The following is a 24,267-nucleotide window of genomic DNA, read 5'->3' as shown; positions in this document are numbered from 1 at the left end:
AATGTATTGATAAAAGATTCTGGAAAACACTTTATTGAGCCTGCACAGTCAATTTTTTTAAAAACTGTTCATTTGTTTTTAGGATTAACCACCATGAAATGCACATTAGCTACACTAAAGCAAACCAATGAGAGCTCAGACCAAAGGCTGAGAAAGATCAAAGAACCAGAAAAACTCCCATTTAAAGGAGCTGCAGTCCATTTTTAATTATATACCATCAACATAAAGATGTATGACATTTCAGATAAAATAAACAATTACCCAAAACATTTTTCTCAAATTAAAAAAGTATAATGACAACAAAAACAGATTTTTCCAAGGAACTCTACATTGGCTTCCAACTATGTTAGATGACAAAAAATTATAGCTTGCAAATATGTTGGGAAAAAACTAAATTCCAGTGCTTTTGTTTCTTGGAAGAATGCAAATTTTTGCTAGCAAATTGAAAGTTTTAAGAGCTAAAGCAAACATAAACCAATTCCTCCATTGTTTCATTACTATGTGCGCTTTTAAGTTGCGATAAGGTTTTAAAATTCTGTTAATTCTGTCATCACTTAATCACCCTGTGCTTGTATGATTGTTAAAGATAAGATCTATATTGAAATGTTAACTAAATGGTTAACAAAAGCCATTAACCTAAATGGCTAACATGCATAGTAACAAAAATTTGTCAGATTTTCTGTTTCATCCAAAGAAATTCTTACAGATTCTGTTTAAATTGGGAATGCATATTTTTTGTTGAATTGTTCCTTTAACTAACATATAACAATTTACATTTATAGTCTATTTGTAAGTGTGTGTAGTGTAATGTAATATGTGTAATTGTAGTAAATCATATCATTTCTATGCTTATGTGCTCTTTCTGTATTCAGTCGGTCTAACGGGCGCAAAATATGGCTGTGGTGGAGGGGGGTGTGGAGCCTGCACTGTGATGGTGTCCAGATATGACCCTCTCCAGGACACCGTGCTGTATCTTTCACCAATACATCAAACAAGCAGCATTAAAGCTTTAAATGAAACAAACTAATGAAAGACATGTTTTTTAACATAATTTATCTGAAAATAGTTTCAACATGAATCAACATAAAGTTATTATTTTGGGGTGGCACAGAGGCTCTAAAGTCATTAGTTTAAGCCCCACTAAATCTGGTTTCATCTATACATGTTTTTTCTATTTATTTACAGTTTGAGTTGAATTATTGGAACATTATGGGAACATCTCTGCTCTGTTGATTTTTGATGTTGAAAATTTGACTGTCCATTTTAACACTGTGACTTTATTGACGTTTAATACTCTCAGAAAAAAAGGTACAAAACCTGTAATTGAGGCAATACCTTTTCATAAGGTGCACTTTTTTACCATAAAAGTCCACATGTGTGCATTTTAAGGAAAATATTAATATATAAAAATAAATTAATAATAGTTTAATAATACTTAAATATTCCCAGGGATGGATAACATGCTGGATAGGTTGGCGGTTGATTCCGCTGTGACAGCCCCGTGTTAATGAAGGGACTAAGCCGATGGGAAAATAAATGAATGAATAATACTTAAGTAATAAAGATACATTTTTTAATATATATTTTTATTTTGACCTTAAAGCAACACAGAGCTGTACAAAAATTAATAACAGTTATAAAGAAAGAAAAGAAAAAAAAGACAAAAGACAAAAAAAAAAGGGATTTTAACACCATTATTACATCAGTTTCTCTATATTATACATGGGTTAACAATGTTAAACATATATATCTAGGTCAGTGGGCACCAGTAATATGGTGATCTTGCAGATAATGACAGGGTTATACATTTAAAATGTTGTCCTTGGCATTTAACAGATAAAAAAAAGGTTTTCCAGGTGCCTTTGAAACCAGCAATGCTATCAGAAGGATTCTGTCTAAGTCTCTCTAAATATAAAGTGCTAGAAGATTCTGAAAGCCAGGATTTAAAAAGTGGTTTTGATGCCTTTTTCCATAGACAAAGAATAATGTTTTTGGCTATCACCATTCCATATTGGACAGCTTTTTTTTTTTTTTTTTTAATTTGATGACTGAACAAAAGTGAGCCAGACCAATCAAAAACAGCCATTGCCGGATCAGGTGTGAGCTCACAAGAACCAGCCTTAGAATAGAATTTTGCTCTAAAAAGTTTTGGGCATGATCAAAAAAGATCTAAGAAGTCCTAACAAGGCTTCCGCAGATTCACATTTGTTACATTTAGAGGAGATGGAGGGGTAGAATTTAATAAGCTTAGCCCTAGAAAAATGTAGCCACTAAAGATAGTTTAATAATAATAATTTCCATTTATTACAATTACATTCCAGGTCTTAGAAACATTGTGACAATATCTCCAGGACATATTGTTAAATCAAAAGCTCTGAGTACACATTCTGTGTGCTTTTAGTAAATGCAATCTGGGGCAGGTACAAACTGACATTAATCTTTAACAATGCTGTCAAGACAGACAGCATCTACTGTGAATGCTGTACAACGTCATCCACCATTTCAGCTTAATTTGTCACTTGACTAAAAATGTGTCATCATATTTGAAGGCCTCCATTTTCAGTTAAAACTGCAACCAGAAAACTATTTAAAATGTATCCACTTTGCAGAACATTTTCAAAATGATAATTTTTTTTTGTTGTTGTTCCTAAAATGCATGTTGTGTCCAATGATACATACTTTCATTCTTTATAGCAGTGTTTCTCAACCAGGTTCCTGGAGGACCACCAACACTGCATGTTTTCAATGTCTTGTTTGTCTTTCAGTCTCTGCTAATGAGCTGATGGTCTAAATCAGGTGTTTGGTGGTGCGTGGTTGAGAAACACTGCTTTATAGTATGCAAAAACAGTATGCAAGCTGAGTAGTATGTCCAAATTCATAGAATTCGAAAAACAGTATGCAAGAAGTGATGGCCTAATGCTTTTGGATAGATTCTGAAGTGCGCGCCTGATAGATGCTACGCTATCCCATGATGCCATGTGAGAGAATTTATAAATGGGAGTGAAGTGTGTAGAACATCCGAGTTTCATTCATACTACTCACATTTGAACTAGATAGAACGTACTTTTCTGATGGTTGTGTAGTAAATTCAAGTTTACCTACTGAGAAGTAGGCCATTTTTAGATCTTACAGTCTAAAGATGTGGTAAATAACAAATTGGATAAATAAATTGGCCAAAGTGTGTGGGTGTTTCCCAGCACTGGGATTTGGAAAAGCACTTTCAGAGCTGGTTTGCAGCATGGGCATCCACTGTTGTGGTTCATTCTACTCTGCAAACCCCAGATAAGGAAGCATGTTAACTGAGGTGAAGAGCAAAAATGTTAGTGTGATCCTTAACCATTCTTAAGTCACTGGTCGGTGAATGCCTGTCTTCAGCCGATTTGTTCTCTGCATGGTGCGGCAGTGGTGACCGTAGAGGGCATCGGAAGCACCAAGACAAAACTACATCCAGTTCAGGTACACAAACTGTAAATCAACTTTGGGTGAGTACAGCCTAGAACAAACCATTGTTGGATTTACATATGTGTGTATTTGTGTGTTGATCAGGAGCGTATAGTAAAGGCTCATGGGTCTCAGTGTGGCTTCTGTACTCCTGGGATGGTGATGTCCATGTATACATTACTGAGAAACAACCCACATCCCACCATTGAGGACATTCGAGAGACACTGGGAGGTAGCATACATATACAATTTGTAAACACTCATAAAATTACACATTCTGAATTAATATATTGGTCAAACTTTATGATAAGGTTCAATGAACTATGGCTTTTGCTTCAATATACTCCTAATTTGCTGTTTATTATAGTCATTGGGATTAGGTATTAGATACGATAGGGATGTAGAATAAGGTCATGCTGAAAATTTACTTAAAAGTACTAATGACCATATAATATTTTAATAATATGCATGCTAATAAGTAACTAGTTAATGGTGAAAATTGGTCCCTGTGTTACCAATATACTTAAGTTTTAACATTCATAATAATTTGAACATTCTGTTTTCTCACTTCTAAGGGAACCTGTGTCGTTGTACGGGATATCGACCAATAATCGATGGATTTAAAACATTTTGTGAAGTAAGGGCTGTTAACACGTTTTATGAAATAAACATGTATGAAATGACTAGAGGACAAAAAGTTATCTATTTTGTTTCAGACTCCAGTTTGCTGCCAAAATGGTGGTGGCAATGGAAAATGTTGCATGGAAAACGGCAACTCTCACAACGAATCTGATGTAAGACAATATTAGCCACATATCCCTACAATTTCCAGCACATGAGCACTCATTAAAGTACAATTCATTATTTATTTAAAAAGACAGAGACTGGTTACTGTAGGTTATTAACTCTTCTACTACTTTGGTATCATTGGTAGATATCTGGAGAACTTTTCATCATGGATAATGTCTTACCCCTGGACCCAACTCAAGATCTGATCTTTCCACCAGAGTTACTGGTAAGTCATTTGGTAGCTTAGAAGAACACAGACTTCTCAGGCCACTAAGTTGTGCTATATCTCTACTTTCCATCAGATTATGGGAAAGAAAAAAGCAGAACGACATTGTTTCCAGGGTGAAAAGGTCAGGTGGATTTCACCATCAGATCTAAAAGATTTAATCAAGCTGAAAGCTGAACACTCTGACGCACCTCTGTTGGTTGGAAACACAACCATAGGTTGGTTTCAAGAGGAAGTTCATCCAACCATATACAGTATCAATCTCTACTAACCTTTTCTGTCCTCCTACAGGGCCAAAGATGAATCTGAACAAAACTGTCCATCCATTGGTGATCTATGGTGGAAGCATTGCAGAACTTCAAGCTATCAAATGGAGAAAAAATTGTAAATAATGTTACAACTATTATACAAAATCAACGAACATTGTGCCTAAAAGTAAATGAAACAATGTTGTTTTGTTCAGGCATAACTGTAGGGGCAGGATGCAGTTTGTCTGTTTTGAAGGATGTTCTTCAGCAAAGAATTGAGGATCTTGGACCAGAGAAGAGCAGGGTTTACCAGGCTCTCGTTCAGACACTGCAGTGTTTGGCCGGCAAACAGATTCGTAACATGGCTGTAAGTAACAAAAACAAGTGAGACATTTATAAAAACAGTAGTGCTGGAATATATATGTGACCCTGGATCACAAAATCAGTCATATATGTGACCCTGGATCACAAAATCAGTCATAATAGTATTGTAACATTAAAGCTAAGGTAAGCTGTTTATTTCCTACAATGTGCTCCATGACGCTGGGGGTCGCACACTGTAAGTGAAATTTGTGCTATGATTACTTGTCTATTGTACTTGTTTATGTTACAATTTTGTTTATGTTGTAATTTCAAGACCATTGGTGGAAATATCCTGAGTGCCAACCCCAAGTATGACCTGAGCAGCATTTTAGCAGCAGCTGAGTGTACGCTACACATTGCTTCAAAAGGTAATAGCAGTTGAATTGGTTATAATTGTCAGCATATTAAACACATTTTAAAACTTTTGGGCTCCCTTTGTTCTTAAATACAGATGGTGATCGAGAGATTTGTCTAAGTGAGGAGTTTTTCACAGACTTTGGAAAAACAGCTCTACGACCTGAGGAGATTCTGCTGGCTATTGACATTCCTCATTCAAAGCCGGTATGTTCTTGAAAATGGAGGACGCATAATAAAATAAATGCTAAAACTAAAGCCTTAGGCAAAATCTGACAGGTTTCCTCAAACATATTTCAAAGCTAGTAGTCTCATTACATCTATTATCATTTTGCCAATTTGAAAAGCTAACCCCTAGCAAACACCTGTGTTTTTCAGTGGGAGTTTGTGTCCGCATTTCGCCAGGCACAGCGCAGAGAGTTCGCTTTCTCCATAGTGAATGCTGGTATGAGAGTGGCATTCAGACATGATTCAAATGTGGTGGAGCATCTGGATATTTTTTATGGAGGCGTGGGTTGCACTCTGGTAAAAGCCAGACACACCTGTAAGGAACTGATTGGAAGGTACAGCCATCTTTACAAGGCCTATATGATTTATATTGAAACAAATGACAGAATAGACTCTTACCTTTTACTGAAGGTAATGGAAACATTGGTTATAAATCCTTATAAAAGCCAATCATGGAACCTTAAAGAATCTGGTACCTATTTTTTTTTTATGTTTTTGCTATGCTACATACATAGAGGCACTACTTTACATACATTGCTGGCAGCTAGCTCTCTGCAACTCTTACATAGTCGCCCACTGAAACTAAGCAGAGCTGCGCCTGGTCAGTAACTGGATGGGAGACCACATGGGGAAGCTAGGTTGCTGCCGGAAATGTTGGAGTCTGTGTGGGTCCTAATGCCCCGGTATATCGATGGGGACTATGTACTGCTCTGTGAGCAACATCTTTTGCTACATGTTAACCAAGGTCATTAAAAATTCTAGGATGTCCTTCGAAAAAGAGTAGGGATTTAATCCCGGCATCCAGGCCAAATTTGCCCACTGCCCTCTGTCCATCATGGACTCCTAACCATCTCCTTATCATAATTGGCTTCTTCAATCTTCTTCCCACCAATCAGTTGTTGTGTGGTGTGGAGTCTGGTGCAATATCAGACATCCCAAGTCTCCCGGAGGTCCCCGCAAACTAATGATGATCTCCCGGAAATCGTGTTTCTCCCCCCTGTTCCTAAAATATGTTGCGCACCCCTCTCACACCGCTATTGAGATATGTCGCGCTCAGCAACACCCCACTTCTTTAAATATGTTGTGTGCAGCAGACCCCCCCCCCCCCATCCTTTAAGATTCATTGCCCCCTGGTCTGCAACTCTAGCAAATCATCTATGTCCACCTGGAAATCACTTAGCCCAACTTGAGATGTCTGCAATATGAATGCCGTTGGATCATTTAAGTGGATGCTGCACACTCGTAGTGGATGGGTAGATTCCCCCAAAAAATATGTAAAGTGCTTTGAGTGTCCAGAAAAGTGCTATATAAAAAATGTAAAGAAGGAGGAGAAGGCTTATACTACCACAGCAATTAGCATTTTTCTCTTTGATAATTGGTGCCAGTTTATTGAGACAGTCTTCGCACAGCCCGCAGCTTGATGACAAACTAGAGTAGGTTAATGTTAAATTACACATTAAATTGTGCGTTATTAACATCTACACCTCCCCCAACCCTAAATCTAAACATCACAGTTATTAACGTCTACACTTCCCTCAACACTAAACCCAACAATCACAGTAGCATGGCCGTTACCTTAGTGGGCGTTAATGTTTACTACATATTGGACCTGGTCTAGTATGTCATCATGCTACAGACTGCAGAGAGGACATCTTAAGTTTATCAGGGAGTGATGACTTTGTTGTTTATCAGGGAGTGATGATTGTTCCAATCTTCAGTTGGAAACTGTACTTTATTTGCAAATGTAAGGTGTTATCAAAGTTTGGCGCACAAGTCACATTTTAGAATGGAAAAAAAGCTAGTGAGCACTTTTTTTTCTTGGCAGAAAATGGGATGAGAAACTTCTGGCAGAGGGAACACAGCTCTTAGAAGAAGAAATCTCGGTACCCGCTACTGTCCCTGGTGGACGGGAAGAATATCGCAAAGCTCTAGTGCTCAGTTTCTTTTTCAAGTTTTACATGCAAGTGTTGCTGGAGCTTCAACAAAGGGTACAATGATTTTGTAATATTATTTAAAAATCTATATAGTTTAGATTATTGCTGACAAAATAGGTTTTTTGTGTGTTTCCCTTGTTGCTGAAGGAGGTTGGCGTGAATGATCTCCCATTAGAGTATCTCAGCGCATTAAAACCCTTCAAAAATGAAGTGCCGCAAGGAAATTACTCTTACCAAGTAAGCACAACTAAATAATATTGAAACCTCCTTAAAAATGTGTGTTATATTATGTTTAGTTAACCACAAAAATGTCTCCTTATCATTGAAATTGCAGCTTGTACCAGAGACTCAGTCCTCTAGTGACCCAGTAGGACGTCCCAACGTACACCTGGCAGCGCTCCAGCAGGCTACAGGAGAAGCTGTGTATTATGATGACATCCCATCTGTTAAAGGAGAACTGTTTGTTTCCATGGTAACCAGCACCCGGGCTCATGCAAAGATCATGTAAGTTGAAAGATGTTCATTACAGATACATTTTTTTTTTCGCCCAACACAATCACACATTCCGGAAACTGAACACCATTGCAGGACATACAATCAGCTCATTCCATTATTCATAAACAGACACATGAACGGTATTAAGTTATGGGGTCAGACTTCTCTTCCAGCACCCATACATCTTGTTGATCCTGAGGATGTCATTTTTGGATTGTCCTAGTCTTTGTCAGACTGGCACAGTTTCATCAGAAATTGGAGTGATGGTTTCCAGACCATGCTGGATGGTGAAGGCTATTCTTAAAGAGTGATTGACAGAGTCATAGTTTTATGTAGTGATTTGGTTGTTAGTGTTTTGTTTCTGAAAGTTGTAGGCCCACCAGCAGGAATGGTTTTCCAGTTGATCCCGATGTACTGGTCGCAATCACTTCTAGACTGCTCAAAGTAGAAGCCCAGAGCATTAAAATAAATTATTTGTGGTGATATAATAATATTTTCTTTATGTCGCCTTCAAAATTTCGCTGCATCAATAGTGTTTATTTCAGCCTTGTAAATGTTTAAATTCAATATATTTCACTTAAAGATATCTCCTAATCTTCAACAGAGAGATCTGAATCAAACTGACTCTCTTATGTGTAGTGTGATTGGCAGATGACTGCATGTAACACAGCCATGTGCTTGCATGCCAGAGTTAATCACAAACCCTGAGCTAGACCCTTAATTAACATAGGTTTATATCAAGTCTTGTGAAACACTTTGCATTTCTTTGGATTTGTCAACCAGACATTTACTCTGCAACTCTGAGTTAATTCAACTTAGAGCTCTGGGCTATAAAATATTTATCACACCTGGAGGCATAGGTCAGTTGTGGCCTAATGGTTAGTGAGTTAGACAAGAACCCAACGGTTGTTGGTTTGGTTTCTAGTCCCGGCAGAACTTGATGGTGGGGAAAGTGAATAAACCTAACTTTGATACCAAGCTGAGTTGCCCTAGGCGTCTAACCTTGTGTGTGTGTGTGTGTGTGTGTGTGTGTGTGTGTGCACAAAACCAATTTTGACAAGGCTCATTTCACTTAATAAAAATGCATTTCTTGCAAAATATAGAAGAATCTGGCTCTTTATCTGATGTGCGTCAGCTATTCGAGGTCAAAGTTAGAAACTATACATCATAATAATTTAGTCTTAGCTTACTCTATCCATGAAAATTCATATAAAATGGGAAAAAAGTGTTTTCATTTATTGCAAAATCTGGTCTGGGAAGTTAATAAATGAGAGGACACGTTCTATATGTTTCTTTAAAATTAGCTTTATTTTGCCTCACAAGACAAAATGTTATTTATTTATTTTTTAAAACAATAAGACAAGAATAAAACTTTATTCATCTGTAGACAGAGCATTTTTACAATCAAAATTATATTTTTTTTACCCCTACTACTTCCCCTTGGCCCTTGAAACAGAGTGTGAAGGGGAAGGGCTTCAAAATTTACCCCTAAGAAATGGCACAGCACTACAACACCTGCACGTCATCTGGATTTTTTGCTATTTATCTTCAGGAAATCACTGCAGGTAACAGTACCATGCTATAATAACGCTATAATGTAGCGATAATTTCTAGCTGCTGTATTCTGGGAAATTTTCTTAACTCTTGGTTTTGAGTGTGGTATTGAAAAATCTCTGCTTAAAGGGCTATCTAGCCCTTCCCTTTAGCCCTAAGCCTTCAAGGTAAAGAGAATTTTGTAAGGGGAAGGGCTAAGGGGTAGAATTGGGATTAGGCCCCTATTTCAGTTTGCGGTACGGGATGGGTTGTAAATTATATTTACAAACTTTTTATAAACTATTTTTTGACTCTGCAAAAGCATAAAAGTAAGTTTGCAGATATTTAAGAAAGTGTTGTTGTCTGACAAACAATACTAAAGTGACTTTAAGAATGCACAATGTGAAAATGTACACCCACGACCAGTTTACCCAATTATATTTCAGCATCCTGGTTTGCCTTGGCTGTAAAAAACACAGCATATTTAATTTCAGTGTTTTACCATTAGCTTACTAGTTTATGTAATACTCGATCTTCAGGCATGCTTCCTCTTGTTGGAGTTGTCACCCTGGCAACTTGTGTAAAAAAAAAACCCTTTCCAATATTCAGAATTTAGACCTAGTTCAACCTCTAGTTGTCAATCCAGCATACATAAAACAATTACAACCATTCTATTAAACGTTTGGCCCTCAACAATAGAAATAAAAAAACTTTTAACATGATGCCGGACGTATTTTAAGTCCCAAAAAAAGGACGTGTCTGGAAATAAGAGCACGTACTGTGGCCCTATATTTTCAAATCATCTGAAATATTACAGCTGTACATCATGTTGATTCTCAAGATATCAATGTCAGACATTTCCTTGGCCTTTCCAATTGGCACCGTTTCATCAGGATATGGAGTCATGGTTTCCTTGCCTTTCACTGTAGTGAAGGCCGTTTTTCCATAGTGCATGATGGAGCCATAGTCATATGTGGTGTTTTGGCTGTTGGTGTTTTTTTTCATGAAGTTTCTGATCTCATTAGTTGCGATGTACTCCCAGTGAATCGTAATATAACTGTCACGGTCGCTTCTGACGTGTTCGTGGTAGAAGCCCAGGGCATGATTAAGCTCATGCTGAACGATGCTATGATACACGCAACCCTTTTTCCTAAGGGAGACCAACTGTTTGCCCCCATTTTTACCAATAAAAGCAAAGCATCTGAGAAAGAAGAGAAAAACAGAATTCCTGTATGATCACATGGTGTTTAAAATGTTGCAGGTTGTAAAAATGGTGTCTGTTAAGGCCACATTTCTTGCTTGAATAGTGTGATTAACCTCACCCATCTTGGTTCTCAATACTGATGTAGTCAGTCTGACTTATTCGAGGCACAAAACGAATGCATGTTTTATTGTGAATTCCGGACATTGCTTTCTGAATAACTGAGATTTCAGTAGCGGCTACAAACCAGAAGCACAATAGATTTTAATACACTCTTTCAGCACATATATATACATTAAAGTTAAATCAATCACTTACAGTATTCACTGCTCACTATGTAAGGGACCTCCACAAAGTTGCTAGAGTTTTTCTTCCAGAAACAGTTGTTGTTACCGCAGACGAGAGCATTTCGGGTTTGGGGATACAGCATATCTCCTTCAATTAGGCGTCTGGAAGATCCTGGGTTTAAACAAAAACATGTTATAATCAAAATACTTTCACATTTTAGTTTTTACCCCATTTTGTAAACCAACTACTGGCTTTTCAGGAATCTATAAAAATGCCTGACCCTTGTTGGTCTCCAATAACGTTGTGATGTCCACATTTTGAGGCGTTTCAATTCCATTTGAATTGTCGTACTCCTGATTATAAGGATGGAAGAAAAGTGCTAAATATTAATCTAGTGTAAAAGTTATAATTTCAGTGCATTAAAAGGCTCGAGTCTTACCCCAACTGGAGCTGCCAAGGAAATTCCAACCAACAGCAGCTGAATAGAGAGTGAGATCTTTGGGTCCATTTAGTCTCAGTGTGTGGAGATGTTCAGGATGGCTCTGAACTTTGGTGTCTGCAAGCTGCCAAACCTGAAATTTATATTCCTCAGTCAAGGTGGGTCAACTGGAGGTTGAGCCTTAGTGTTAAAAGGGAGGAAACTAAGAACCTCACTTAATCCAAAATATTGCACAACTGGAGATAGTACAATGAACATCCACAAATGTAAAATTGGTCACACTTTATTTTAATGGTCTGTTTTTTTTTTTTTTTTGTTTTTTTTTTAAGTTACATTCTATCTACATGCCAACTAATTCTCATTAGATTACAAGTAGACTGTTGTACTTCAGTTAAATGTCGGTTGAAGGAGCAGTATCAACAGATATTAAGCAGACAGTCTACTAATACTCATATGGACCATCAAAATAAAGTGTTACCGTAAATTTTGTATTGTATGTAGAGCCAAAAACTAGGGGGGTTTGTCCTAAATGCTTTATTAAGGCAAAGTTACAAAAATATGTGTCATGAGCACATTAAGATAGAATAAAATGTTATTTTTTTAGTTTGAAAGCAGATAATTAGATCTTTTTTTTTTGATATATCATTTTTTAATGTGTATTATAATATGTATATATGTATATGTAACATATTCCTAGCCAAAAATATGCTCAGGGCTGTTAAATTTAGGTGAAAATCGTCAAAAAGGCTGGCAGTTGCATCACTAAAAATGCTGGCAGGCAAAGGGTTAAAATCATTGAGTACAATAGCCTATTTGGGAGAAGAATTTCATTACATTTTTCATAAAAAGTATTATTTTTCTAATAAGATTATGTAGCATGCAAAGATATGATGGGTATTTTAGTTCTGATGTAGTAATGATGGATTCGACCAAGCAAGAGTTGTGACCTGTAGTAAAACAATACATCTTTCAAATCTAATGAGAGGACGTGCAAGAAAGAGCACAGAGCTTGATTTGGTCCAATCCCATCCCTCAGTCACTCTCTGCTTTGGCTTTTCATACCTCTCCTTCCCCTCCGGTCTATATAATTAGAGTAGAGGAACTATGACGTCAACAAAGAACCCAGAAGCAAGTCAATGTTTCTAGTTCCATAGCCTCAGAGTAAATGTTTTTTTAATGGGATTTAGGTCTGTGCGGAACTCAAACTCAACATGCTTTTAGGTTTTATTGTATGGCATTAAGAACACAACCGCTACACCCACCCAGCCATCCATCAAGCAGCTACTTTTCTTTAGAAATATTGTTGCTAAAAGTTAAATGGGACTACAGGCATTGCTGTAGATGTTAAACCTCATTGCACTAATCAGGAACTTGCACTCCTCACACACACACACACACACACATAAATATATATATATATATATATATATATATATATATATATATATATGTATATATATATATATATATATATATATATATATATATATATATATGTATATATATATATATATATATATATATATATATATATATATATATATATATATATATGTATGTATATATATATATATACATACACACAATTGAAACCAGAAACTCCACACAGAAACGCCAAATGGTTCAGCTGGGACTCGAACCAGCAATCTTTCTGCTGTGTTGTGACAATGCTAACCACCGAGCCACCATACCACCAATGCCATAATAATGATGGAAATAAAATAGTGTTCCTGACAAGAGGATACAAGCCAGGAAACGTCATCCCGACTGTGAAGAAACTGATACACTTCACAGAATACATGGCATCATGAGGAAAGAACATTATGTCGAAATGCTGATGCAACATTTCATAACATGACCCAGGGTATTAAAGCTTAGCTTTACAGGGTCTTCCAAATGGACAATGACCTTAAACATTCTTCCAAATTAGTTAAAAAATGGCTTAAGGACAACAGAGTGAATGCTTTAGTGGCCATCACTAAGCCCTGATTTCAATCTTGTGGTCAGAGGTGAAAAGGTGTGTGGGAGCAAGGTCGTCTGCAAATCTGACTCCATTAGACCACTTCTGTCAAGAAGGGACAAAAGTTCATCAAACTATTGTGAAAAGCTTGTTGAAAAATTGCCAAAAAGTTTGACCCAGGTCACACTGTTTAAAAGCAATGCTACTTAATACTAGGGAAGTGTGTGTAAATGTTTGAATGTAGAGAAAGTAATGAAACAAGTTTAAAATGTTTTCATTCTCATAATTATAGCATTTAGCAAAGAGATTTCATTTTGTTAATCCTAACTAGCCTAAAACACGAAATGTTTTGTCTACTTTAGCATCAGCCCTTAAAAAAGAAAAAAAAAAAGGTTATATTTCTTTTTATACTGTGTATGTAAACTTCTGGTTTCATACTTAGATATATAGAGCATATATATAATAGAGCATCGATTAAAATTCATCTACAGGATATATTCAAATCATGGACCACCTTCCAAACTTGACAAGCTATCAAGAGCAAGGTGGTGGTTACATCCATGAAATGTTGATGTAGTTTGTTTATAGCCTGAGCAGTCAGTCACACCTTACTGTTCTGAAAAGGCAAGGTGTACCGCATTGCTTTTTTGTTGATGTTAGAAATGGGCAGAGTACTGCGCTTTTTATGTTGCTAGGCAACCACTGTAACAATGATCTTAGTGCTGGAGGACATGACATGAGATTCTTTTTCTGCAGTTTACTTTTTTTAACTGTAGGAGCACAAATGTTTTGTCAAAAACACGAGGCGCAGCACACGGAGTACAAGAACACTCACTGCCAATAGAAAACCATATAAAAAGGCATATAGCTGTGATCAGGCCCTAAGGTTAGCTTTTTAGTCCATCTGTATTCAGGAATCAAAAGTCATGAAAGTTATTTTTTGTGAAGATTATCTTGATAGACAAAACTATAAAATGTATAATGAATTATGTTTGAACACAGTGCTAATTATTTCATCAGAACTTCTTCAGAACAGTGGCTTATTTGCACAAATTCATGTTTTCATTCATTTGAAAATTTACTATTTTAAAGTGTTCTCTCAAACTCCACCTCTAACCCTACCCCTTATTGAGGAATAGGAAAATCATACTAAAATGTACAAATGAGATTGTACATATAAATTGGAAGTAGACACTAAATCAAAAAGTTACGAATTGCCATGAGATTGTGTTGGGCCCCTAATAAACGAGTAATTAAAAGCATGGACAAAAAATTGAAGCAAATCAAAACAAATTTTATTTTCATCTGTTAAAACATAAATGTTGAAAATTCGTATAGTCACCTTATCACCATCACCTCACTTCATTATTCATATATTGAATTATCATCACAAACACATATCATTTTTTAGCATCCATACAGCTTATTGATCCTGAGGATGTCAATTTTGGACAGCCCCTGCCTCTGTCCGATCTGCACGTTTTCATCGGGAATGGGAGTGATGGTTTCCAGACCGGGCTGGATGGCAAAGGCCGTTTTTCCATAGTGCATGAGCGAGCCATAGTCGTATGGAGTGTTTTGGTTATTGGTTTTTTGTTTCAGGAAGTTGTAAGCCATTCCAGGAGAGATGTTATTCCAGTTGATCCTGACGTACTGGTCACGATCGCTCCTGGATTGCTCATGGTAGAAGCCCAGAGCATGATTGAGCTCATGCTGAGCAATGCCACTGTACACACAGCCTTTCCTGTTGAGGGAGACCACCTGTTTGCCACCAGTTCTACCAATAGCAGAGTAACACCTGTAAAGTGAAAAGAATGAAGTGGATTAATTATTGCTTATTTCGGACTACGGAAGATGCCATCCCAGGACTAAGGGCTGTTTAGATTTTATTTGATTGTTCTCACCCATCTTTGTTCTCAATACTGAGGTAGTCGGCCTGAATTGATCTGGGCACAAAGCGAATGCAGGTTTGGGCGTGAAAGATGGAGATGGCATTCGCAATTACTGATTTGTCATTTATGGCTGCAAAACAAAGGGGACCACAGGTTTAAAAAACATCAACAGACGTCACAGTTATGCCCAACAAAAGATGGAGATTCACTCACAGAATTCACCGCTCACTACATAAGGGACCTCCACTATGTTGTTAGCATTTTTCTTCCAGAAACAGCTTTTGTCCTCGCATATGAGAGCATTTCGGTTTTTGGGAAGCACCACATCTCCTTCAAACAAGACTTCAGAAGAACCTGGGTTTAAAAAGAAATGGATTGAAGGAATTATAGAATATATGTATACATCTTGACCACTGGATTGTAAAACCCATTGCTAGCTTCAAAAAGATCTCCAAGTTGCCTGACCCTTATTGGTCTCCAAAATCTGTGTAGTGATGTCCACAGTTTCAGGCTCTGATACAAAAATGGCTTCAAACTCCTGCAAAACAAAGATGTGAGAAACAAATATGTTTAAAACAACACGTATGAGGAACGTTGAACATGTAAAGGAGAAACTAGACAGGATCTTACCCTGAGAGGAGATGCCTGGGAGAGGCCAAAGAGCAGAAGCAGAATGGAGAGGGAAGCTCTTATGTCCATGTTGCCTCAGTGTGTAGAGATGTTCAGGATGCTCCTGTGCCAAGGTCTGATGTCTGTGAGATGATCTGTGCGAGCTTTATATTCACCCGAGTAGGTGCGTCTACCCTGGGATTATGGTTAGGGTCTTAGTTTTCAGGGACTAATGTGTTTAACTAAAAGGAGTGCACACTCTGTTAAATCCAAAAGTTTACAGAGTCAAGGGAAGTGCCTACTGTACATGCATGTTTGTTTAACAAATGCAACCATCAAGTGAATAGTCTTCTATTTTTGTTTTACTACTTTGAGAATTCAAAATCACTTTGTATCAACCCTATCTTTACTTCAGCTCTATATATAGATCAATGGCTCTAGCACTGCCTGGAGTGGTTGATTTCAATATATATATATATATATATATATATATATATATATTAAAAATAGGACTACAGGCATTGTCTTAGAGGCTAAACATCCCTGCACCAATCAAGAACTTGTACTCTTGTGTATGTAAGTTAATGTTTGTATATATATATATATATATATATATATATATATATATATATATATATATATATATATATATATATATATATATACACAAACGCACACACACAGTTGAAACCAGACATTTATAAAAAGGCACATGACCACTTTTGATTATTAATCCTTTCTTGTTTTAGGACAGTTAGAATTACCACAATTACAAAATTACTTATATTTGCCATTATTTAGGTATGCCATAATAATGATAGTGTCTTAAAAATGCTTTCATGACTAGGGGAACCAAGTCACAACTCTTAAAAGGCAAGAAACACTATCCCGATTGTAAAGTATGGGGGTGGTAGCATTATGTTGTGGGGCTGTTTTGCTGCAGGAAAAAATGGTGGACTTTAAAGAATACATGGCATCATGAGGAAATATATAAGAAAATTACATAGAGATATTGAAGTAACATCTCAAGACATCAGCCAGGAAATTGAAGCTTAGCTTCACATGGGTCTTCCAAATGGACAATGACCCTAAGCATACTGCCAAATCAGTTAAAAAGTGGCTTAAGCACAACAGAGTATTTTATACAGGTGTTAGTCATATACTTACAATATAATCAAAAATGTTGTCTATTTCTCACTTTTCATTCAAGAGGTGAAAATTGCAAAATATCTAAATTCTTTCCACACAGACTGATACATTTCAAGTGTTTATTTACTTTAATTTTGAGGATTTTTAGAACAATAAATGAAAACCCCAAAATCAGTGTCTCAGAAGATTTTAATACTGTGAAAGGGTTAAGTATTGAAGACACCTGGTGCCACACTCAAAACACCAGCAAAGACCTTTAAATTGGTTCTCAGTGTAGTTCTGTAGACTACACAATCACGGAGAAGATAACTGATTGGTCAGTTGTCACAAAGATGACCACACCTTGCACAAGGAGTGCAAGACACAAAAGGTCATTGCAAAACAGGCTGGCTGTTCACAGAACTCTGTGTGCAAGCATATTACTATAGACGAATGGAAGGAAAATATGTGGTAGAAAAGGAGTGTACAACCAATAGGGATAACTGCACCCTGGAAAGAATTGTGAAACAAAATCTATTCAAAAATGTGGGCGAAATTCACAAAGAGTGGACTGCAGCTGGAGTCAGTGCTTCAAAAATCACTATGCACAGACATATGCAAGATATGGGTTTCAGCTGTTGCATTTTTTGTGTCAAGCCACTCTTGAACTACAGACAGTGTCAGAAGCATCTCGCCTGGGCTATAGACTGGACTAGTTCTGAGTATTCCAAAGTTATGTTCTTTAATAAAAGCTAATTTTGCATTTCCTTTGGAAATCAGGGTCCCAGCATCTGGACAAAGAGAGAATAGGCACACAATGTTGCTTAAGATCCAGTGTAAAGTTTCTACAGTCAGTAATGGTTTGATGTGCCATGTCATCTGCTGGTGTTGCTCCACTGTGTTTTCAGAGGTCCAAGGTCAACGCAGCTATATACCAGGACAGTTTAGAGCACTGCATGCTTCCGGCTGCTGACCAACTTTTTGGTGATGCAGATTTAATTTTCCAACAGGACTTGGCACCTGCACACAGCGCTTAAGCTACCAGTACCTGCTTTAAGGACCATGATAGCCCTGTTTTAATTGGCCAGCAAACTCACCTGACCTTAACCCACTTAGAAAATCTATGGGGTATTGTGAAAAGAAAGATGCAATATGCAAAACCCAACAACGCACAAGAGCTGAAGCCCATTATGAGAACATCCTGGGCTCCCATAACACACGAGTAGTGCCACAGATTGATCGACTCAATGTCACGCTGCATTACTGCCGTAATTCGGGCAACAGAAGCACCAACTCATTATTGAGTGATGCGCATGCTCATACTTTTCATGTTCCTACTTTTCAGTTGGCAAAGATTTGAAAAAAAAAAATCCTTTCTTTGAATTGGTCATAAGTAATGTTTTAATTTTCTGAGATGTTAAATTTGGGATTTTCATTACTTGTCCTCAAAATCATCAAATTTAAAATAAATAAACACTTGAAATGTATCAGTCTGTCTAAAATGAATGAGCACATTACACAATTTTCACTTTTTGAATGGTATTAGTGAAATAAATCAACTTTTTGAAGATATTCTACATATAGGATGGTAAATAAGGTGGTGGTCATATCTGTGCATCTTTGGTGTAGTTTGTTTATAGCCTAAAGCAGTTTATCACACTGAATGCACTTTACCGTTCTGAAAATGCAAGGTGTACCGCGTTGCCTTTTTGCTGACTTGAGAAAAGAACTCAGGTACTGCGCTTTTTCTGTTACTAGGCAACCACTGTATCAATGGTCTTGTTGGTGGTGCACATTATGTCAGATACTTTTCCGCAGATTACATTTTTTTTTTTAACTACAGGAGCACAAATCACTCTTTCAAAAATACAAGGTGCAACAGCAAAAACAAAAGAATACTCAGTGGCAATAGAAATGTAAGGTTAGCTTTTTAGTGCGTCTGGATTTAGGATTCAATAGTCATGTTTTGTGAAGATTATCTTGATAGATAAAACTCTAAAACTATGTTTTTAAACAGTGCCAATTATTTCATCAGAATTTTGTCAAAAAAGTGGCTTATTCGCACAAATGTACTTGATTTCATTCATATGAAAATGTATTATTTTTAAAAGGAAGTGTGCTCCAAAACTCCACCTCTAACCCCACCCCTCATTGAGGAATGAGCAAATCATACTAAAATGTACAAACGAGATTGTACAAATAAGTTGGAATTGAACACTAAATCAAAAAGTTACGATTTGCCTTGAGATTGCGTTGGGCCCCTAATAAACAAATAATTAAAAGCATGGACAAAAATTGAAGCAAATCAAAACAAATTTTATTTTCAGCTCCTAAAACATAATTGTGGTATATACGTAAAGTCTCTTAAATTTGGAGTCAGATTACATTATTCACTTGATTTTCCAAACAGTGTTTAACAGAGGGATTACAGAAATTCCACACAATCACAGATAGAAACCTCACTTCATTATTCATATATTGAATTATCATCACAAACACATATCATTTTTTAGCATCCATACAGCTTATTGATCCTGAGGATGTCAATTTTGGACAGCCCCTGCCTCTGTCCAATTTGCACGTTTTCATCGGGAATGGGAGTGATGGTTTCCAGACCGGGCTGGATGGCAAAGGCCGTTTTTCCATAGTGCATGAGCGAGCCATAGTCGTATGGAGTGTTTTGGTTATTGGTTTTTTGTTTCAGGAAGTTGTAGGCCATTCCAGGAGAGATGTTATTCCAGTTGATCCTGACGTACTGGTCACGATCGCTCCTGGATTGCTCATGGTAGAAGCCCAGAGCATGATTAAGCTCATGCTGAGCAATGCCACTGTACACACAGCCTTTCCTGTTGAGGGAGACCACCTGTTTGCCACCAGTTCTACCAATAGCGGAGTAACACCTGTAAAGAGATTAAGTGGATTAATTATCGGTTATTTTTTACTACAAAAGTTGCCTGGACTAAGGACTGATCATATTTTATTTGATTGTTCTCACCCATCTTTGTTCTCAATACTGAGGTAGTCGGCCTGAATTGATCTGGGCACAAAGCGAATGCAGGTTTGGGCGTGAAAGATGGAGATGGCATTCGCAATTACTGATTTGTCATTAATGGCTGCAAAACAAAGGGGACCACAGGTTTAAAAAACATCAACAGACGTCACAGTTATGCCCAACAAAAGATGGAGATTCACTCACAGAATTCACCGCTCACTACATAAGGGACCTCCACTATGTTGTTAGCATTTTTCTTCCAGAAACAGCTTTTGTCCTCGCAGATGAAAGCATTTCGGTTTTTGGGAAGCACCACATCTCCTTCAAACAAGACTTCAGAAGAACCTGGGTTTAAAAAGAAATGGATTGAAGGAATTATAGAATATATGGATACATCTTGACCACTGGATTGTAAAACCCATTGCTAGCTTTAAAAAGATCTCCAAGTTGCCTGACCCTTATTGGTCTCCAAAATCTGTGCAGTGATGTCCACAGTTTCAGGCTCTGATACAAAAACGGCTTCAAACTCCTGCAAAACAAAGATGTGAGAAACAAATATGTTTAAAACAAAACATATGAGGAATTTTGAACATGTAAAGGAGAAACTAGACAGGATCTTACCCTGAGAGGAGATGCCTGGGAGAGGCCAAAGAGCAGAAGCAGAATGGAGAGGGAAGCTCTTATGTCCATGTTGCCTCAGTGTGTAGAGATGTTCAGGATGCTCCTTTGCCAAGGTCTGATGTCTGTGAGATGATCTGTGCGAGCTTTATATTCACCCGAGTAGGTGGGTCTACAATGGGATTATGGTTAGGGTCTTAGTTTTCAGGGACTAATGTGTTTAACTAAAAGGAGTGCACAATCTGTTAAATCCAAAAGTTTACAGAGTCAAGGGAAGTGCCTACTCTATGTTTGTTTGACTAATCTATCCATCAAGTGAATAGACTTTTTATTTTGTTTTTTCTACATTGAAAATTCTAAATCGATTTGCATCAACCCTATCTTTACTTCAGCTCTATAGATGCATCAGTGGCTCTAGCTATGCCTGGAGTGGTTGACTTCATCTCTGCTAAGGATGTTCCTGGGCAGAATCGAAGACTCTGGTTCAACAATCCTGAGGAACTTTTTGCAGAAGAGGAGGTACATTTTTAGTTCTCAAGTTTAGCGATGCATTACTAAACAATTTAAGCCTCATGGCTGATTTCAAGCATTTTAACGTACATTAAAAGTTGCTGGAACCTTGTCAATGATGCTTTTTGCATCTGAAGTACAATAAAAAAATTGAAAGCGTAATCTTTCTTTTCTGATGTTCATTTCAGGTCATTTGTGTGGGGCAGATTATTGGTGCGATTGTAGCTGAGACTAGAGAACAAGCTAAACGAGCAGCTCAGCAAGTAGACATTACTTACCAGGATATGCAACCTGTCTTTTTCACAATTGAGGTATTTCAATGCATAAGTATATCCATAAAACACTTCATAATGGGGAAATAAATGTTTATCACACACATCTAATCATACTAATCAAAAAAATTTTTTTTTTAATTCTAGGAGGCTATTGAACACGAGTCATTTTTTGACCCCAAGAGAAAGCTGGAAAGAGGAAATGTGGAAGAAGGTTTTGCAAAGGCAGACCAAATTCTAGAGGGTTTGTGTAAACCTGATTCGAAGTCCTTTTAAAACTGTGCTTTGACTTTTAGCTCAACTGTGCATAATCGTATTATATCACAGGTGAGATGTATATGGGTGGCCAGGAACACTTCTACATGGAAACTCAGGGAGTGATTGCAATTCCTACAGGAGAAGCAAGTGAAATTGAGCTATATGTTGCCAGTCAGCATGCAGCTTACACTCAGGTTTGTATTATGATTCACTATAAATATATTAATGTTTTAGATAATATGAATATTTAAGGAGAATCCTATAAAAAACAACAACAGAATTTACAATCTTCGGGCTAATTTTCTTTTAAAACAGGAAGTGGTGGGAATCACTCTCGGCATTGACTCCAACAAGATCACGTGTCATGTAAAGAGGCTGGGAGGTGGTTTTGGTGGTAAAGTCATGAAGATTGCATCATTATCTGCTATCGCTGCTACGGCTGCCATAAAGTAAATCAAACTAAGACCCTTACCTTTTTTACAGAATCGTTTCATTTCATTCTATTGAGCATTCACTTGTATTGCTTATATCATGCATTGTTGGGAAGAAAAGTTTTCTATGGCTTATAAAAATATGAAATGTTCAATGCTAATGCTATTTATTGACTGTATATTAAAAATTTAACCACAGGACTGGCCATGCTGTGCGATGTGTACTAGAACGTGGAGATGACATGCTCATCACCAGTGGAAGATCTCCTTTCTTGGGGAGGTACAAGGTAATGAGATGTTATGAGTGATATTTGTGATTGAACAGCTGTGCTGCATCACAACGGTATAATTCCTGCCTTTTTCCTACAGATTGGCTATATGAATGACGGAACAATCCTGGCTGCTGATATCACATACTACAGTAATGGAGGATGCACTCTTGATGAATCCTCTTTTGTATGTTGGTTTTTAAGAAATTTAACATGTATAAATTGGTAATAGCTGATGAAATGTTGATACAAGTTAACATGTATCAAAGTACATGTAATTCCCAAGTAGATCAGTCTCCAAATCACAAACGGTGTATTTATATGTAATTTATGACCAGATTATGGAGAAAGCTCTTCTTCACATGGATAATGGCTACAAGATCCCTAATCTACGTGGACGTGGACTGGTGTGCAAGACCTTCTTACCTTCATACACAGCCTTCCGTGGATTTGGTGGACCTCAAGGGTTGACCATTATTGAGAGTGTGCTACATGAGGTGGCGGTCAAGTGTGGCCTACCTGCACATCAGGTAAGATCTTTTAGGAAGCAGGGTTCAATAAAAACCAAGCTGATTATACAGACTTTGAGTCTTACTCAACATTTGTGCTGGTAACTACAAGATTGTATGTTCAAATCCTGTTGATTCATGATGTTGAGGGTGAGCTTCGGTGGGATGGTAATACAGTAGATTCTATTAGGGTTGTTCAGATTCTGATACTAGTTTCGGAAATGCCATCTATTCTGGTACAATACAATTTTTAAACAAATCCATACAATTGTGTTGCCATACAACAGGGGTGTCCAAACTCGGTCCTGGAGGGCCGGTGTCCTGCAGATGTTAGCTCCAACTTGCCTCAAAACACCTGCAAAGATGTTTCTAAAAAGCCTGGTAAGAGCTTGATTAGCAAGTCCAGGTGTGTCTGATTGGGGTTGGAACTAAACTTTGCAGGACACTGGCCCTCCAGGACCGAGCTTGGACATGCCTGCCATACAATTTACATGCATGGAGGCGGGTTCTAGCATCTGTGCCACACTAGCTACGATGGAAGAAATTGTTTTGTTTTTAGCTTTGCGAAATATGCGAAGTGTAGTATAAGCAGTGAATGGTTTAGTCCAGATTTACCCCCACACAGTTTATGTAATGGTATGGCCCTGATGTGTGTGGTAATTGAAGATGTAGCCTTTGTGTGCGCACTGGTGTTGGAGAGAATAAAGTTATTCTATGTGTAGCCCGCAGTGCGTGTATTAATAGCGACAAAAAGCAAAAGTTACAACACGAAGTTCGCCCAACTGTAAAATGATGTTGAGGCGGAGGTGGGAAAGGGCCGTCATCGCAGCTTGCGCTTATGGTTTATATGCTTTATGATGTCCTCCACCATTCAGAGGAATTTGTGGGTACGAGAGAGATCTCAGGTCTGGTGGAAGCAAATTGTGGCGACTGACCACTTTCCTCCTCTGTGTTTCCTCTGATGTTGTTTACCGCATCAGCATCTCCACACACACTCTTCTTTCTGTCAATAAACCACGGAGAAGCACCACATTGTCGCAAGTTTAATAGTGTACAGAACGGAATGCCTCAATAAATCCGATTTGCCCGTTTACATGACAGTCGCATCGTCACATATCCGATCTGATTTATTTCCACATATGAAGGAGGCCTGAAACCGTTCTCTGAATATCCGAAACATGCGTTTTTTTTGTGTTTACATGGTCAAAGAACAGATCCGATCTGTGTCACATATAAGCAAAAAATCGGAATTGGGTCACATTTAACTGGCAGTGTAAACA

At 37.5% G+C, this 24,267-nt stretch overlaps 4 protein-coding genes across 5 annotated transcripts in view; 1 reads left to right on the top strand and 3 right to left on the bottom strand.

The window, feature by feature from the left end:
- The window catches only part of aox5 (aldehyde oxidase 5), a 34,405-nt gene that overhangs the window by 3,964 nt on the left and 6,174 nt on the right, over positions 1-24,267 (top strand). For both annotated transcript variants that reach the window (XM_073936719.1, NM_001278796.1), the window contains 23 exons: positions 873-969; positions 3,348-3,456; positions 3,547-3,673; positions 4,017-4,078; positions 4,158-4,235; positions 4,376-4,456; positions 4,533-4,674; positions 4,748-4,840; positions 4,920-5,071; positions 5,342-5,435; positions 5,519-5,628; positions 5,800-5,984; positions 7,475-7,637; positions 7,731-7,820; positions 7,918-8,087; positions 21,131-21,257; positions 21,437-21,559; positions 21,668-21,764; positions 21,848-21,972; positions 22,094-22,227; positions 22,409-22,496; positions 22,579-22,665; positions 22,817-23,008. In XM_073936719.1, coding sequence (XP_073792820.1) covers positions 873-969; positions 3,348-3,456; positions 3,547-3,673; positions 4,017-4,078; positions 4,158-4,235; positions 4,376-4,456; positions 4,533-4,674; positions 4,748-4,840; positions 4,920-5,071; positions 5,342-5,435; positions 5,519-5,628; positions 5,800-5,984; positions 7,475-7,637; positions 7,731-7,820; positions 7,918-8,087; positions 21,131-21,257; positions 21,437-21,559; positions 21,668-21,764; positions 21,848-21,972; positions 22,094-22,227; positions 22,409-22,496; positions 22,579-22,665; positions 22,817-23,008 — 2,726 coding nt within the window. The remainder of the gene's footprint in view (positions 1-872; positions 970-3,347; positions 3,457-3,546; positions 3,674-4,016; positions 4,079-4,157; positions 4,236-4,375; positions 4,457-4,532; positions 4,675-4,747; positions 4,841-4,919; positions 5,072-5,341; positions 5,436-5,518; positions 5,629-5,799; positions 5,985-7,474; positions 7,638-7,730; positions 7,821-7,917; positions 8,088-21,130; positions 21,258-21,436; positions 21,560-21,667; positions 21,765-21,847; positions 21,973-22,093; positions 22,228-22,408; positions 22,497-22,578; positions 22,666-22,816; positions 23,009-24,267) is intronic.
- On the bottom strand, positions 9,367-11,654 carry he1.3 (hatching enzyme 1, tandem duplicate 3). Its single transcript, NM_001098188.1, has 5 exons — positions 11,540-11,654; positions 11,381-11,453; positions 11,131-11,271; positions 10,934-11,051; positions 9,367-10,812 (listed from the first exon to the last, which is right to left on the bottom strand). Exons 1-5 carry the CDS (start codon positions 11,606-11,608, stop codon positions 10,398-10,400), a joined length of 816 nt encoding a protein of 271 aa, NP_001091658.1. The 5' UTR covers positions 11,609-11,654; the 3' UTR covers positions 9,367-10,397.
- On the bottom strand, positions 14,773-16,144 carry he1.2 (hatching enzyme 1, tandem dupliate 2). Its single transcript, NM_213635.2, has 5 exons — positions 16,022-16,144; positions 15,857-15,929; positions 15,605-15,745; positions 15,404-15,521; positions 14,773-15,297 (listed from the first exon to the last, which is right to left on the bottom strand). The coding sequence occupies exons 1-5, from the start codon at positions 16,088-16,090 to the stop codon at positions 14,907-14,909; spliced, it is 792 nt and encodes a 263-aa protein (NP_998800.2). The 5' UTR covers positions 16,091-16,144; the 3' UTR covers positions 14,773-14,906.
- he1.1 (hatching enzyme 1, tandem duplicate 1) lies at positions 19,424-20,864 on the bottom strand. Its single transcript, NM_001045174.2, has 5 exons — positions 20,742-20,864; positions 20,577-20,649; positions 20,325-20,465; positions 20,124-20,241; positions 19,424-20,028 (listed from the first exon to the last, which is right to left on the bottom strand). Exons 1-5 carry the CDS (start codon positions 20,808-20,810, stop codon positions 19,638-19,640), a joined length of 792 nt encoding a protein of 263 aa, NP_001038639.1. The 5' UTR covers positions 20,811-20,864; the 3' UTR covers positions 19,424-19,637.

This window comes from Danio rerio, chromosome 22 (assembly GCF_049306965.1).
Source record: "Danio rerio strain Tuebingen ecotype United States chromosome 22, GRCz12tu, whole genome shotgun sequence".
NCBI classification, from domain to species: Eukaryota; Metazoa; Chordata; class Actinopteri; order Cypriniformes; family Danionidae; genus Danio; species Danio rerio.
The sequence above is the reverse complement of the archived record's forward strand: the minus strand, read 5'-3'. Positions and strand labels throughout refer to the sequence as shown.

Excerpts from the sequence above, each read along its gene's own strand:
- he1.3 (NM_001098188.1), bottom strand. The coding sequence starts at position 11,608 with ATGGACCCAAAGATCTCACTCTCTATTCAGCTGCTGTTGGTTGGAATT. Across the intron at positions 11,454-11,539 it reads CCTTGGCAGCTCCAGTTGGG|GAGTACGACAATTCAAATGG; the intron begins GTAAGACTCGAG and ends CCTTATAATCAG. Across the intron at positions 11,052-11,130 it reads CATAGTGAGCAGTGAATACT|CCGCTACTGAAATCTCAGTT; the intron begins GTAAGTGATTGA and ends TCTGGTTTGTAG.
- he1.2 (NM_213635.2), bottom strand. The coding sequence starts at position 16,090 with ATGGACATAAGAGCTTCCCTCTCCATTCTGCTTCTGCTCTTTGGCCTC. Across the intron at positions 15,930-16,021 it reads CCCAGGCATCTCCTCTCAGG|GAGTTTGAAGCCATTTTTGT; the intron begins GTAAGATCCTGT and ends TTTGTTTTGCAG. Across the intron at positions 15,746-15,856 it reads GATTTTGGAGACCAATAAGG|GTTCTTCTGAAGTCTTGTTT; the intron begins GTCAGGCAACTT and ends TTTTAAACCCAG.
- he1.1 (NM_001045174.2), bottom strand. The coding sequence starts at position 20,810 with ATGGACATAAGAGCTTCCCTCTCCATTCTGCTTCTGCTCTTTGGCCTC. Across the intron at positions 20,466-20,576 it reads GATTTTGGAGACCAATAAGG|GTTCTTCTGAAGTCTTGTTT; the intron begins GTCAGGCAACTT and ends TTTTAAACCCAG. Across the intron at positions 20,242-20,324 it reads TGTAGTGAGCGGTGAATTCT|CCATTAATGACAAATCAGTA; the intron begins GTGAGTGAATCT and ends TTTGTTTTGCAG.